Source organism: Anguilla anguilla, chromosome 1, assembly GCF_013347855.1.
Source record: "Anguilla anguilla isolate fAngAng1 chromosome 1, fAngAng1.pri, whole genome shotgun sequence".
Lineage (NCBI taxonomy): Eukaryota > Metazoa > Chordata > Actinopteri > Anguilliformes > Anguillidae > Anguilla > Anguilla anguilla.
In genome coordinates, this window is record NC_049201.1 from 44,831,593 (window position 1) to 44,847,138 (window position 15,546).

General features: G+C 40.5%; 1 protein-coding gene across 1 annotated transcript; it reads left to right on the plus strand.

Annotated features, from left to right (window-relative positions):
* Positions 1–4,121: 4,121 nt before the first annotated feature.
* On the plus strand, positions 4,122–15,067 carry LOC118222324 (melanocortin receptor 5-like). The gene is made up of 2 exons (XM_035407816.1): positions 4,122–4,257; positions 12,522–15,067. Exon 2 carries the CDS (start codon positions 12,596–12,598, stop codon positions 13,580–13,582), a length of 987 nt encoding a protein of 328 aa, XP_035263707.1. The 5' UTR covers positions 4,122–4,257; positions 12,522–12,595; the 3' UTR covers positions 13,583–15,067.
* The last annotated feature ends 479 nt before the right edge of the window (positions 15,068–15,546 follow it).

Below are 15,546 nucleotides of genomic sequence, written 5' to 3' on the forward strand. Positions count from 1 at the left end.
TGAACTGTGACCCATATCTATTTGATATATCAATCAAGTTCACTTAGACTATGCAGCTACAGGTAACTGCTAAAATGAAGTAAATACTCTAGTAAAGGAGGAATACAAGGTACAGTGCTATGAAAGAGTATTTGCTCCCTTCCTGATTTCCTCTATTATTGCATATTTGTCACACTGAATGGTTTCTGATCTTTAGACAAAATGTAATGTTAGACAAAGGGAAATTGAGTAGTTTAGACAAAGTATAATTTACTGGAAAGCCTTTCAATAAAAGTACATTTTAAGAAGCGATTTAAAAGAAGATACTGATTAAGTAAGCTTGAGCTCCTCAGGCAGGTTGTTCCAGAGCCGTGGGGCCCTGACCACAAAGACACGGTCGCCCTGAGCTCTCAACCTGGTCCTTGGAGCAGCCAGCAGTTTCCTGCCTGAAGACTTCCTGGCCTGAAAAAGTACATGGAATTAAACTATTTTTTAAACCATGGTGGTTCACTAGAGATAATTTCTCATCTATCAGACTTGATAAAGTGCAAATTTAGGATTTTTTGGACATAGGAAATATTTTGCTGTTTAACAATATTTTTTGATGTTCAAAATATTTTTTCTTGTGTCTTCAAACACATTTTCATTCCTTTTTTTCAACATTGCTGCTGAATAAAGATGATTTTTTATCCATCTTCCTTGAAAAATCTGAAATCTTAATGCTTTTTGGTTAAGACTATAGTGTGTATTTTCATATTTATTCCATGAAATTAAAAAAGGCCTTTCTTTACAAGGAGAGAGAGAGAGAGAGAGAGAGAGAAAGGGAGCTGTGGTGTTCTGTTCTGTCTGGATGGTAGTGTGACTAATATATCATGGCTTCTGTGAGGTCCAGCAACATGTGCTTCTAAGTCACAGAGCAGAGGGGCTCACGCGCACTCGGGGATACTGTGAGTCACTCCACTCTGGTGAGGACGTCACGCATCCTTTTGCTTTTTATTTTTCTTATATTTGCTTATATATTGTAGTGCAGGGCAGAAAAAGCATGACGGTTGGTTCCAAAAGAAAAGTCATAGAAAAAGATATGAAGTTTGCCCTGGATTTGAAAAACAAATCATTAATGATGCATAACTGAATCATAAGATGTGAACATCTGAACCATATAAAGGATTAAGTGCATGTCCAAACTAAGAATAGAAATGCACTACCACTCAGGAACACCCTATGCGGAAGAATGTAATGTCACTTAAGAAACCTTCCACTAATCGGATGAGAAAGGCAATGCAGACTTTCAGTGAAGCAACCATAATAGCATATTGATTTACAAGTATAGACCCACCTACTTGCAGAGAAGATGGTTTTGTGATAACTACAAGTGAATGAAATACTGAAAGACTGAATTGTTCAGCCAGTGTGTGTTATTTATTGTTTTTCACCCCAGACAGAGCAATTATCTTCCCTCTTCCTATTCTGCATTGGATTTTGTGGTAGATATCTTTCCCAGCATTACTTATACATGGCCCGCACCTGCTGAATAACTTTCCTTAAGTTTATTCATATTGCACATTTGGGATTTTTATTACTTGTAGGAGAGATGTATTGTTTATAGGTTACCCGGAATGGGATGAGTGAGTTTGTTCATGTGATGGTTGGACATTGCAGTTGTGTTATTTATTATAACATGTAAATATGCATGGTTGATTTGTTCTGATGTTAAGAAATTTGGTAAGAGCTTGATTATAAGAAGTACCCACTGGTTAGAGGAGGCAAAGGAGGCAACACTTGCTCATGTTTGAGAGAGAGAAGAGAAAATAAACCCTGCTTCATTGTATACCCATTATTGCCATTGCAATTCAGGTTTTAAGAAGCTATGTCACTTCCAGTTCAGTTTCAACCTGAGTCAAGGAAATAATAGAAAAACAGTCAGAGACATAGGCCAAATCTTAGGCTTACCAAAATAAACTGTTTGGAACATTATTAAGAAGAAAGAGCACACTAGTAATCACAAAAGCCCTGATAGGCTAAGGAAGACCTCTACAGTTGATGACAAAAGAATTCTTACCATAATGGAAGAAAAATCCCAAACCCCTATTCAATGGATCAGAAACACTCTTCAGGAGGCAGGCACGGATGTGTGAATGACTAATGTCACAGAAGACTTCACAACAAACAGAACTACTGGGGCCTCACTGCAAGATACAAATCACTAGTTAGCCACAGAACTACTGGGGCCTCACTGCTAGATACAAATCACTAGTTTGCCACAGAACTACTGGGGCCTCACTGCTAGATACAAATCACTAGTTAGCCACAGAACTACTGGGGCCTCACTGCAAGATACAAATCACTAGTTAGCCACAGAACTACTGGGGCCTCACTGCTAGATACAAATCACTAGTTAGCCGCATATAAAGGTCACAATTTGCTAAGAAGTACATAAGACAGCCTGCAGAGTTCTGAAAAAGGTCTTGTGGACAGATGAGACCAAGATTGTCTTTTATAAGAGATCAGGGCAAAGTGTGATGTCCAAAAGAAACTTCCCAAAATGCAAAATCTCCCCCCCCCCCCCCCAATCTGTGAAACATGATGGTGAGGGTGTTATGGTTTGGGCATGCATGGCTGTCAAAGGTACTGGCTCACTTGTCTTCAGTGATGATGTAACTGCTGACAGAAAGCAGAATGAATTCTGAGGTGTACAGAAGCGTCCTATCAGCTCAAGTTCAAGCAAATGCCTCCAAAACCCATTGGAGGAACTTGAACAATTCTCAGGATTTCAATGTAATTTTCAACAAGCAAGTTATTGAATCTGAATTCAAGACATGCTTAACTGGATTGCATACTGTATGTTGGCTCTGTTCTATTGGTGAAATATGTGTCTGATCCTAATCCCCAATGATGTTCAAATGCAGAATTGTACATCACAGTAAGATTGACATAAAAATGATACAATTGTTCAAAACATTAATATTGAATTTGCAATACAATTTTCTACTATATTCAGTTGCATGGTTACACATAGCGTCCTATGCAGAGAAAACAATTCCGCATTGAAATTGGCTCAGTCGTTTAAATTCTTTTAAATATGTATTTACATGCAACAGTTTTCTTGCAGTATTCTTTTTTTCATCAGGATGGCTAGCTAAATGGATGGTAAATGGACTGCATTTATATAGCGCTTTTATCCAAAGCGCTTTACAATTGATGCCTAGCTAAAACAAGCAACCTAGTAGCTGGCTAATCCTGATTAGCTAGCGATCAAAGCAAATGCTAGCGGTTAGTGACACCACAATGAACAGCAAAAATTAAATTAATTACTCTCTCTAAAAATCCACAATACACATTTTAAAGAATAACTATTCACCAACACATTGATACAGATACACTGATTACTATTTTCCAGTGACAAAAATTTGATCACCTTCCCTTAAAAAGGTTCCAGTGGAATAAATATGGTGAGCCAGATGAAATTCAAAAGAGCAGAGACATTCAATAAATCTGTTAACAATAACTTTATTGATCAAGAAGAGAGATAACATGGGGGTCCTACCCAGTCTTCCCCCATGGCATTCTATAGCCTTCATACAATTTATTTTTAGTAAGCTACTTTAATTGGAAAGAACAATTATAGGTTAAATTCCATTATGGGCATTTAGCAGAAAAGATAAAATCAATAAAATAAAATCAATAATAATAATAATAATAATAATAATAGTAATAATAACAGTAGCTGTTTATATAGCTGGATATATACTGACAGAGTGCAGGTAAAGTACCTTGCTCAGGGGCACAATAGCAGTATCCTACCTAGGAATCAAATTTACAGCCTTTCAGTCACAACGCCAGTTCCTTAACCCATTACACTACCCTATCGCCCTAATTGCAATTGAAGATTGACTGAAGATTCCACTTTTAAATATACGTTTCCTACATTTTCAAAACAAAAACTCTTTCGTGCACTGCGCATTCTGAAGCAGCAATTACCATTTTTGATGGCGATTAAAATAAAATACGTCAAACTGGCAGAGGAGAAACTACACCCTTACATGCGAAGCTGGTTCGGGAGTATTGAGAGAGGTGGAGTTATCCTCCTCAAATGCTATAAATGCCGAGTGAAGCTTGCCGCCCGCTCCGGACATCACGGCTTCGCAAGTGAGAGTGTCAAATCATTTATTTAGAAAAATCCCTGGGAGACGCGGGATTTCCTACAGACTGCATCCAAACTTATTCGTAACTGGATTTTTTAAACTAACCGTCCACACTGGAAGAAAAGAGGACCAAGAGGTATGTCAGTTTTTATGGAATGTCCATGAAATAGTTTTAGCCTAATGTAGTGAAAAATATCCCACAGAAGCCAACGGAAAGTATATAGTGGCTACATTGTTCACAAATCACTTTTGTCTATATAGGCTATTTGATAAATGGTTTAATTCGCTTGACCCGCATTGCTATTATGCCCAATTTTTCAAACACCCTGGGTTTTTCTTCTTTTTGATGAATAGCCTACATTTAATGAATGCACTCTTTATTATTATCATACGGTCCTGTAGTTTTTTTAATCTCCGTATAACCAAATTCATGTTATATATGTATATATAAAATATGTTATACTTTAGTAAATCAGTACTACAGCATGGATATCCCTTCCACGACCACGGAGTTTACTGTCGTGAAATAAAAAGAAGTGTTGCTGATTATTCAGGGTCAAACAGTGGGATTATCGCGGCGAGGCAGGGAACCAGGTCTAAAAACCGGATTTGCTTCTGCGTCGCTTGCCATATGACTAGCACAACAGCCTTTGGCCAAATGCTTTTGCTGCGCAGCAGAGTTTACCGTAACCAGCCGAAGTTGGGCGCTGTCCACTCAAAAAGTTCTGAAAAGAAAAGAGGCGATGTTTGAAGAACCAAATTCACGATCTGTGATGCGGGCGCAAAGGGTTAACTTTTGGACTGATGTAGTCAATAGACCTGACAAAATTATGCAAACTTTCTAATAATAGGTTTTTTTGTGGGAAATTTGCTTGAACATTTAGATATGAATAAAGCGCATCCGTTCTCAAACAATTACAGGAAGTGTTATTTGATTACCTTTCTTTCCATGGAAAGAAATTTGTTAGGCAGTCAGCCAAGTTTCATGCTACACATTTTTTAAACGCGTTATACCAAATACCGAATGTTTACTTTAGATTTGCACTGCAGCACTTCAGCAGAATCTCATTACATTTTATTTAATAGGCTAGACGCTCGTATCCAGAGAAAGTTACAATGCAGAGAAACAAATGCATATGATTTTTATGAGCAAGACGACGAAGATGAGTGAAGTGCAAATAATGGCTCACATTATTCCCAGATCAGTGGGTAGAGGTGCACCATCACTAAAGATCTAATGCAACTTAACTATTCTAACCAAAATACACACTCCATCCACAGCAAGAGTAAAGCCATAAACATACCACAGAATAAGTACCTCTTCTAGATCAAAATGAAAAAAGAACAGCACACTTCTCTCAATGCGATTAAAAACCATTTTTTTATTTGGAAGTTGTCTGCATGTTTGGACAGTATGACTTTATCAGGGCGTAGTAATGGTATCAGTTCAACAGACCATTATTTCACACTAGGCAGAAGCCTGACACAACACACCTGTGTGTAATCATCTAATGATCCAATAATTAAGTTCATACTCATTTATGACTTTATACATCTTAATGTGGGCTATAACATTACATAGATACCACACATTTCAAACATCACAAATCCAATATATAAAAGTAAAAGTACAAAGTTCCAACTTACAATACACAGGACCATGCAATCCACTAAAATGATTTTCATGGTAATTCTCAGGCTTTAGTCCGTGCATCATAAGCACATATTTATTCTTGTGTAGAGTAGTACAGAGATGCATCATGGCAGCTAATGTTGCATCGAAGCGCATGATAGGCCTACAGTATGTATGTGTGTGTACACGTGCCTGTCGTGTGTGTGGTTGTGTGTGTGTGTGCATGTGTGAAAAACATGAGGGGATGTGTATATGCATTTAGGTTTTGTGTGTATATGAGTGTGTTTGTGTGCATGCATGTGTTTGTGTATTGGTTCCCTAAGATTGCTAGATGAGTACTTCATGAATATCTACATGCATATAATTATGACTCTGAAGAGTCTCGTGGCTGTTATGTTCATGTGGATATAGTATACCTGCATTTTCTACTGGTATTCAGAATGTATTGATGGCTGACAGTCAGTGAACATGTATATCCTGAGTTATTACAGCTAACTGGAGTAAAGCTAATGAAAGCTAATGGATTAAAAAGTATGAATAGTGTAACCCATGACCGACTGAGTGCATGTGACAATACGCTAGCTCCTTTAGTTTAATCTAAAATGCATGAAGTAGATACTAAAGGACAGTGCACTAGGGTTGTTCAGGAAAATGCAGTCCCACTCTCTTCCTTATAATTAGATTTTGTCCTCACTTCAGTGAACAAACACTTTCAAAACAGGAAGGGAAATATGTTCACCTCGGAGAGTGTGATCAGGCCATGACCTTTGCAGTAATCACTAATAATGCGGCCCCTTCTCAGTCAGTATACTACTGAGTCAAAACTATATCATATCATTTCTTTAAAGTGAGTGATTATTATTTTTCTGAACTTGTTTCATAGACTTGGTGTGTGTATGTGTGTGTGTGTGTGTGTGTGTACAACAAGTTTTAGAGGTAGATATGGTTCTTAGAATGTAAACCGCAAATGTAAACAAAACATGCAATGTGTTTGTGTGTTTGTGTGTGCGTGTGTGTCAATATTTAAGATTCAAGATCTTTATTGTCATATGTAGCTAGTATAATGAAATGCTCGCTGTCATTCACTCTCAGAGTATGAGCATAAATAAAAAAATATAACAAATATTTAAAATGTCATTCTTTGTTAATATTACCTGTTTTTTATTTTTTTATAGTTGGACGCAATGCTCATATACTCTACTGAAAAGACGTGCCGAAATCAGTTCACCAGAATTGTGCATTCCTGATACCTCCAGCGACCGACCCAATATTTACCTCACTTATCGTTGTAGATGGTAAATGAAGTGCATCATTATCAGCATAGCAGGACACTGAACACACAAATGAACTGCATTGCTCTTATAATGTTGTAACGATTTCAGCGAAGGACAGACCAAGAGGATAATCTCTTTAAGCCATTGTGCTCTTGTTTTAACGAGCAACGCGTTAAACAGCAAAACAGCTGCTTCAAACACAAAGATGGGATTAGAGAACTGAGTAACATGACTTCAGGAACTGGATGCGAGCACTGACCTCACACTCCTTAAATGACCAAAATTCAGCCCATGTGCAAATCTGGGTATACAAATCCTCCTGAAATATACCAACAGTCCAATCCTGGACTAACTGTACATAAACACGTGCGTACACACACACACACATTATCACACGTTAACTATAAACAAGCTGCGACGGCTAGCTGACTAGCCATCCACCGCTACAATATACTGCCATTCTTATTATTCAACCAAGATAAGGTTAAAATACCCACTAAACGTAGGATAAGGATTGACTAATCACAACCATATGCCTCGAGTTAAGCTTCGGACTCAAATAGATCAGCATTCTGGAATGTTCTGAGCTGGTTCAATCTGTGAAATTCACGACAACAACGAAGGACAATGCTGTGAGTCCAAGTCATTCACAGATCCGGAGACACAGATCAAAGGGTTAATGAGAGCGTCATCCATGGCATTTTGTTGGACTGATGAGTCATGCTCCAGGCAACCTTCTATTCTCTGGCCACATCGAGTAAGGAAATAGTCAATTTCTGTAATCAAAGTCCATTTCTTTTTTACAATCGAATGATACTCTTTCTTGGCAATGTCCTGGCATTTGCCTGTGTGTCATGACTTTCACGGTGACAATTACGTTGTACTTTCTTAAAAGTTAATTAATCTCTCTGAAAAATGTTGCAGTCCAGGTAAGAAAAAGCCCATTCGGAAGAATGTGTCATGCACTCACTGCTAGTGTAGCAGGAAATGTAATGAACACTAAATAAAGCTTTAGTTAAATAGCATTAGTTAGATAGCAGGGGCTCCCAAGTGGCATATCCAGTTAATGCACTTATGCTCAGCGTAGTTCTGTGCCCCCTGAAGCTCTGAACCTGGGACATGCCAATGCCAACAGTGGCTGATAGTGTTGGGGAGAACCACATATTTTGGCTATGAGCATTGCACATGAAGGGTAGTTTCTGTCAGAGTGGTATTCCTCAAGGTCATCACTCAGTAGGGACCATTCTGGTCCACCATGCTCCTGTGATTTACCTGTTGCACCTGCAGCTATATATTTCTTCGGTGCAGTTAGCCACAGCTCAGCTAGCGGATGGCAGCATGAAAAGTGACTGCTGACTTTGTGGGCTCCAGATGACACATGTATTTGCATGCGCCCTTGGAACCTGATGCAGGATACAGCAGCCCACAATTTAAAGCTTGGATTCAAACAGAATATCGTTAAGAAGTAAGCAAGATCTTGAAACGCTGTCAAACAATGGGGAGAGCACTGCCTGTTTGAGAAGTCTGGTGAATTGGACATATTGTTATCCCCACTGTCAGGTAGATGAACCGTACTACAACCCCGACAAGGCAATTTGCGCCAAAGACCAATCATGATGTCACAAGTCTAGATGCTTGGCTCTGCATGCACCAGAAAGGCTTTGAGGACTGATACAGAGGACGCATGCTCCATGTCTTCATCTTAAAAATAATTGGCAAGAAATTATATCCAAATAAATAATAATTCTGCAGGACTTCATTCTTCATTATGATTTTAAATGAACACTCATTTGTTTTCCCACACTTTTCCACACATTGTTCTATGACTTCCTGTTCAGGTGTCTGATTTTCACAGGTGGATATGATGTCATAGGCTGTCATGGATATAAGAGTGATCAAAAAGAGGCACAGATTACATGAACAATACGCTGCTGCAAATGAGAAGGCAAATATTTTCATGACATTTTGTACCATTTTCTGACCTCAGTGCCAGAATGGAACTTGACACCTGCAGTATTCTTTCTCATTATGATGTATATCCTGCAGTTTGTTTTGCTTCACATTTTGACACTAGAATACATTTGATTGGCTTTGTGGTTGTTCACAATGAAACAGACAAGGTTGCAATTGACATCTGCCCAGCTATGTCTCTGTATTTCAGAAAAGTTATCATAAATGAAATATTCTCAAGCTAGTTGCTACGGACAGCACGTCCTTTTAAGTTCCTTTCCGTATAATAAATACAGTTAATTGACGGCAGCAGGTGGTGGTTCTATTGCATCTAATAGCACACGCCGTTCCGTGCACTAAGGAGGCGTAAAGGGCAATGGGGTGAAAGAGTGATTCACAAATTGCAGCAAAATTGAACTAAATCACAGGGCTGTGCTGAACTGTCTGTCCTTACACCATAGAGGTTCGAACTTTAATTTCTCCTGCGACAAAAAAGCGTGTGCTACATGGCAGATGAGTGGTCTCGGGGATCAGGAGAAAACTCGCAAAGCATTTAAATGCTGTATTGTGACTGGAAATGACTGATAGACGATATGAGCCCAGAGATAAGCTATCAGTGTGAAATGAGGAAGGAGAATGCCGGATGCGATTTCCTACCTGTCATTCACTATCTCATCTTTAGCCTCTCTCAGCACTCTGCTGCAGAGGTATATAATCCAATAGCCTTTCTGCACATTAGTTTTGGTCAGATCGGTGTGTCTCTGTAGAGGTTAGGTCATTTGTTGTTGTCTGATTGTGGAGGTTATGGGAAATTTGGGTTTCTCCTATGATGACTCAAACCATAGAAAGGGTGTAGAATGAATATAGAAAGGATGTAGGATGTTTTTGTGCACAGACTTCTCCACCATGCCAAGCAGTAAGATGGGCAATTTGGAGTCTTTAAATTTGAGGCAATAGTGAGGGCTCCTGTCTTTTGGAGAAGACGTTAAGCCAATGTCCTCATTTGTCGCCTCATCTGTCGCCACCTGCTGTTCCCCATCACCTCCCCACCCAGCCCCACCCATCATCTGAGCCACCTGCTGTTCCCCATCACCGCCACCCAGCCCCACCCATCACCGCCACCCAGCCCCACCCATCACCACCACCCAGCCCCACCCATCATCTGAGCCACCTGCTGTTCCCCATCACCTCCCCACCCAGCCCCACCCATCATCTGAGCCACCTGCTGTTCCCCATCACCTCCCCACCCAGCCCCACCCATCATCTGAGCCACCTGCTGTTCCCCATCACCACCACCCAGCCCCACCCATCATCTGAGCCACCTGCTGTTCCCCATCACCGCCACCCAGCCCCACCCATCATCTGAGCCACCTGCTGTTCCCCATCACCGCCACCCAGCCTCACCCATCATCTGAGCCACCTGCTGTTCCCCATCACCGCCACCCAGCCCCACCCATCATCCGAGCCACATCACAAACCTTATAAAACTGACTGACATGTTGGTCACCAGTCGGCACCCTGAGCCAACCAGAGGAGGATGGATTTCCCCCTTGAGCCTGGTTCCTTCCCAGGTTTCATCTGCCACAGGGAGTTTTTGCTTGCCACTGTTGCCTTAGGCTTGCTCCTGTGGGGGTTTAGGCCAGGGTTGTCTGTAAAGGGCATTGTGACAACTGCTGTAAAATACGCTATACAAATAAAATTTGATTTGATTTGATTTAATGACTTGCACTTGTTGTACGTCGCTCTGGATAAGAGCGTCTGCTAAATGCTTGTAATGTAAGGTCATTGTGTGGCATATCTTTAATACTATTTAATTTAGATTTATTTCGTATTCTGAAAAGAGAAGTGATATCAGTAAAACAAGGAATTGACTGAGGTTACAATAACTTTCATATTATGATGTAGGTGAAGCAAAAGTACTGGGCTAACAAACGAGATTTCCCTTAAGTTCTGGTGCCTGTCTGAGCTGTGACAGGGTGCATCCTGCCTTGTCATGCTCTCTGGAGTATGTTACATGTTCCCTGCCTGCTCTCATTAAATGTTGGTTAAGGTCAACAGAATTATGGCTAAATCAAAAATAATTATGTGAAAAGTGCCAAACTACCTTTTAAAGTCATCAACAGTGCAAGAAGGCAGTCACCTTGTCCTTGTGTCCAGCATTTCTTTGCTCCAATAAACTCAGACTGAAGGTTCCCTAAATAAGTTTTCTTTTTCCATCTGTGGGCTACGCCAGTGGCATTTAAAGCAGAGTTTAATGTCACATGAAATTCAACTGGTTGCTTGGCACCTTTGGTGGCTAACACACAGTGCTGAAACAAGCTTTGAAAATTACATTACATTAATTCAATAGATTCTCTTATCCGGTGAGAAACATAAGTGCATTCACCTTATTAATGTGATCAATAGCACCAGACCTGGCTAACAACATTCCAAGACCAGTGATAATAGTTAACTATGCTAACCAAGAACAAATTCTAAATGCATACAGACTGCATGCATAACAAACTCAAAGAAGAGAAACACAGAAGCATAAAAATACCTTAAACAGAATTAATGCAAAAGAAGGGAGTACTATTGAGTGGGAATGGGAGGGGAACCATGGTGTGGTCTCATTGATTGGAAGTATGGTGGGTAGAACTGATAGCCAGTGAAATGAGACGCAGTAGGGTGTGACATGAGCACGCCTGGGAAGATTGCGGACAAGCTGTTCTGTGTGAGCTCCAGGAATGCAAAAGCCACCCTTCCTGTGGATCCTTTAGGTCATTAGAAGCTTCTCTGATTCGCAGAACTTGAAGGGAACTAGAAGCCTCCCACTTCAGAATGAAAGAAAGGGGTCTTTATTCAGTTAGTCATGTTTTGATGAACAGTGCTTGTTTGTTATGCCTGTAGGAAAGAAAATGGCTTTCAATATCATAAATCGCAGTTTTTTTTAGCGTTTGTTCAGGGTAACAACACATTCCAATTGCTCAAACTGGTCACCCGATTGAAGTGCTGTTGCCCCAAAATTTGTGTTGTTTTAAATGAAGAATTTTAATATACAGAAAACTACTTCATAAAAATACAGAAATCATGGATTAGTGCACACTAATTGCATACAGTAGCTGTCTTGCAGTCTTCTTTGTTACCCCATTAGAAAATTTAAATAATTAATAGTATTTTTATGGTCATATTATACAAAAAGAAAGGCTAATAGCTGATCTTCTTGGGGTTGTTCACCAAAATTTTATGATGAGTGCATTAATGACACAAGGTGTTTTAATGTCTTTTTTGTACCTATCTATCCTATTCTGTTTCTTACCTTTTTAATCCTGTTGTGCACAGTTTACTTTGCTTAGATAAGAATGCTCATTAAATTAATGCCATGGGGTGTAACATCATGAGATTTTGTGTAATACCTGGTAATCTTGTATTAGTGTGGATTAAATACATCACAGTTGATTTTGTTCAGGTTTGAAAATATATGTTGGCACAAAGTTTCTGCTGCAGGTTACAGTGCTCACTAATAAATAAGAATAAAAACTCAGTGTTTTTCTTTTCACACAGTGTGACGATGTACCGCACATAAAAACCCTGAGGTGAACCCAAGGAGGAAGAGTTCCACCGCGACCTCCGCCAAAATGAACACGTCCGAGGGGCCGCCGCTGCTGGAGGCTGCATTTGGCAACACCACTTTCTCGCTCCGCAACCTGACCGAGGTCACGGGCAAGACCAAGCCCACGGCCTGTGAGCAGCTCCATATCGCCACCGAGGTCTTCCTCATCCTGGGCATCATCAGCCTCCTGGAGAACATCCTGGTCATCTCCGCCATCATCAAGAACAAGAACCTGCACTCGCCCATGTACTTTTTCGTCTGCAGCCTGGCGGTGGCCGACATGCTGGTGAGCGTCTCCAACGCCTGGGAGACCATCATCATCTACCTGCTCAACAACCGGCAGCTGGTGGTGGAAGAGCACTTCATCCGGCAGATGGACAACGTCTTCGACTCCATGATCTGCATCTCGGTGGTGGCCTCCATGTGCAGCCTGCTGGCCATCGCCGTGGACCGCTACGTCACCATCTTCTACGCCCTGCGCTACCACAACATCATGACGGTGCGGCGGGCGGGCCTCATCATCGGCGGCATCTGGACCTTCTGCACGGGCTGCGGCATCGTCTTCATCATCTACTCGGACACCACGCCGGTGGTCATCTGCCTGGTGTCCATGTTCTTCGCCATGCTGGTGCTCATGGCCTCGCTCTACAGCCACATGTTCATGCTGGCGCGCTCCCACGTCAAGCGCATCGCCGCCCTGCCCGGCTACAACTCCATCCACCAGCGCACCAGCATGAAGGGCGCCATCACCCTCACCATCCTCCTGGGGATCTTCGTGGTCTGCTGGGCGCCCTTCTTCCTCCACCTCATCCTCATGATCACCTGCCCGCGCAACCTCTACTGCGTCTGCTTCATGTCCCACTTCAACATGTACCTCATCCTCATCATGTGCAACTCGGTCATCGACCCGCTCATCTACGCCTTCCGAAGCCAGGAGATGAGGAAGACCTTCAAGGAGATCATCTGCTGCTACAGCCTGCGCAACGTCTGTGGACTCTCCAGCAAGTATTAGGACCTGACCTTGGTCAAATATTTATTTGAAGAGTTTCAACCTTTTACACATCAGAACAATTTCTGTGGATTACTGACTATATAAAAAAGAGTATTCAGAACAAAATTAATTCATGCATTTTTTCATACGGTTTTAATTTTTGAATGGCAACGTGTTTTCTTGAAAATTCTTGGATCTGCTTGTGTGTTTTCATGTTTTATAGGTATCTAAAGAGCATTTCAAATACATATTTGACCTGGGGTCAGCAATGTATCTGTACATGGACACCAGTGTCCATGGTAAATTTACAATAATTTATTCAAAAACATAAAACCCTGAAACCCCTAATTCAAAATGTTAAAACTTTCATGTCCAATACGAAGTCCCGTACATCTTGTACAAGTGTCCATCATGGAGGATTATTGTGCCAACACCTGTGATTGACCCAGTCGTGCCCATAGATATGGGGGCTATACTCTAGTATTAGCAAGTCTTAGGACCACGGGAGTTTACTTGCAAATTTCCAACAAAACCAAAATACTTTGACATCCTTTTTGCCCCAATTTCTATGGGTCTCATGAGTGACACCTAACTCACGGAGTGGCATCTCCCAGCCCACTTGCACTTGCTTTATGTGAATATACTTTTTGATAGTCAGGGCCTTTCTCTTTGATATAGAAACAGATAGTCAAGTCACGCCTTAGATGATGAACAGTTTCTGAACAATTTTGTTTCATCTGAGGTTTCTGCTTGACACTTAAAGCGCTCAAGCAACATGAAGTGTGACAGAAAGTCAAATTTATGTGAAAGCTTTCTGCTGTCAAAATGGCAGTGATGTGCAGTAAGAATTCTCTCTGAAAAGAATACCAGTGCTTCTGCCTGACATACACCACGCAAGCCTTTTATTGTGCCCATTAAATGGATATGTCACTTTTTGATTTTTTTGTATTTTTAGATTTGCCCAGTTTTCATGAGAAATGAAGGATTTTTTAGATACTTTTGATTCGCTCATTTTGGTCATGTGCCCACTGAGCTCAGCCAGTGCGATTGGCTACTGCTTGGCCAGAGGAGCACAAAAAACAATGGTGAATAAACACCATAAAATGTATCTATTCATATGTACAGTCTTTGGTAATATAGTCTCTATAAAAGCTGCTTTTGAATTAGTTGAAGGTTATTTTCTGGCTTTAGACAAAAAAATCCAAATGCCCCTATATTAGGGATTGTAAGGTTGGCAGGTTGTCATAAAATTCTATAAATATCTGAAATACTCCACACCGTTTACTCTACACAAAAAAAAATGTCCTGGCCAACCAAAAACATATGCTTACAGATGAAAAAACATTAAAAAAACCCTAACTATTCTTTCAATTACTATCAGTGCCAGGACCGTGAGAGGTAATATAGATAATTAATGTAAGGTAAAAAAAATTGTACCAAATGAATGTAGCTGAGTGCAATGAATACCCTAGATCCCTGTTTCTCGAATCATGGCCCACAAGGTTCAAGAACTGGTGGGTTTCCTTCAGGTGTGAATACAGTCTGGTCAGTCATTAGCACTAATGGTTCAGTCAATTACCTGGGGGAAAAGAAAACCAGAGCTGGATTTGGATTTGAAATCCAGATTTGAGTATCCATGCTCGAGAGCAAAGAATAAGTTCACATAATTCCCCAGCCAAAAAACACTGCAGCACTCGAGAACAGATTTGCTTTATTGACAGTATTTAAGCAAAAGAAACAAGAATACCTTTTTTTACAGTACAGCACATAGATCAGACTGAGATGTGAATATGATCCAATAAAGTGTCAAATAATACAATCCATCCACCAAACATTTAGTTTTTTATTGATTCATAACTTTTCTTGGCATACGATGGTCTTCATTCACATGAATGAAATTTATCTTTTGCTGTTTGGACACCACAAAACATATATAATGAAAATGAAATTAATGATTTTTACTCCTGTTCATTTTCTGCATTTTT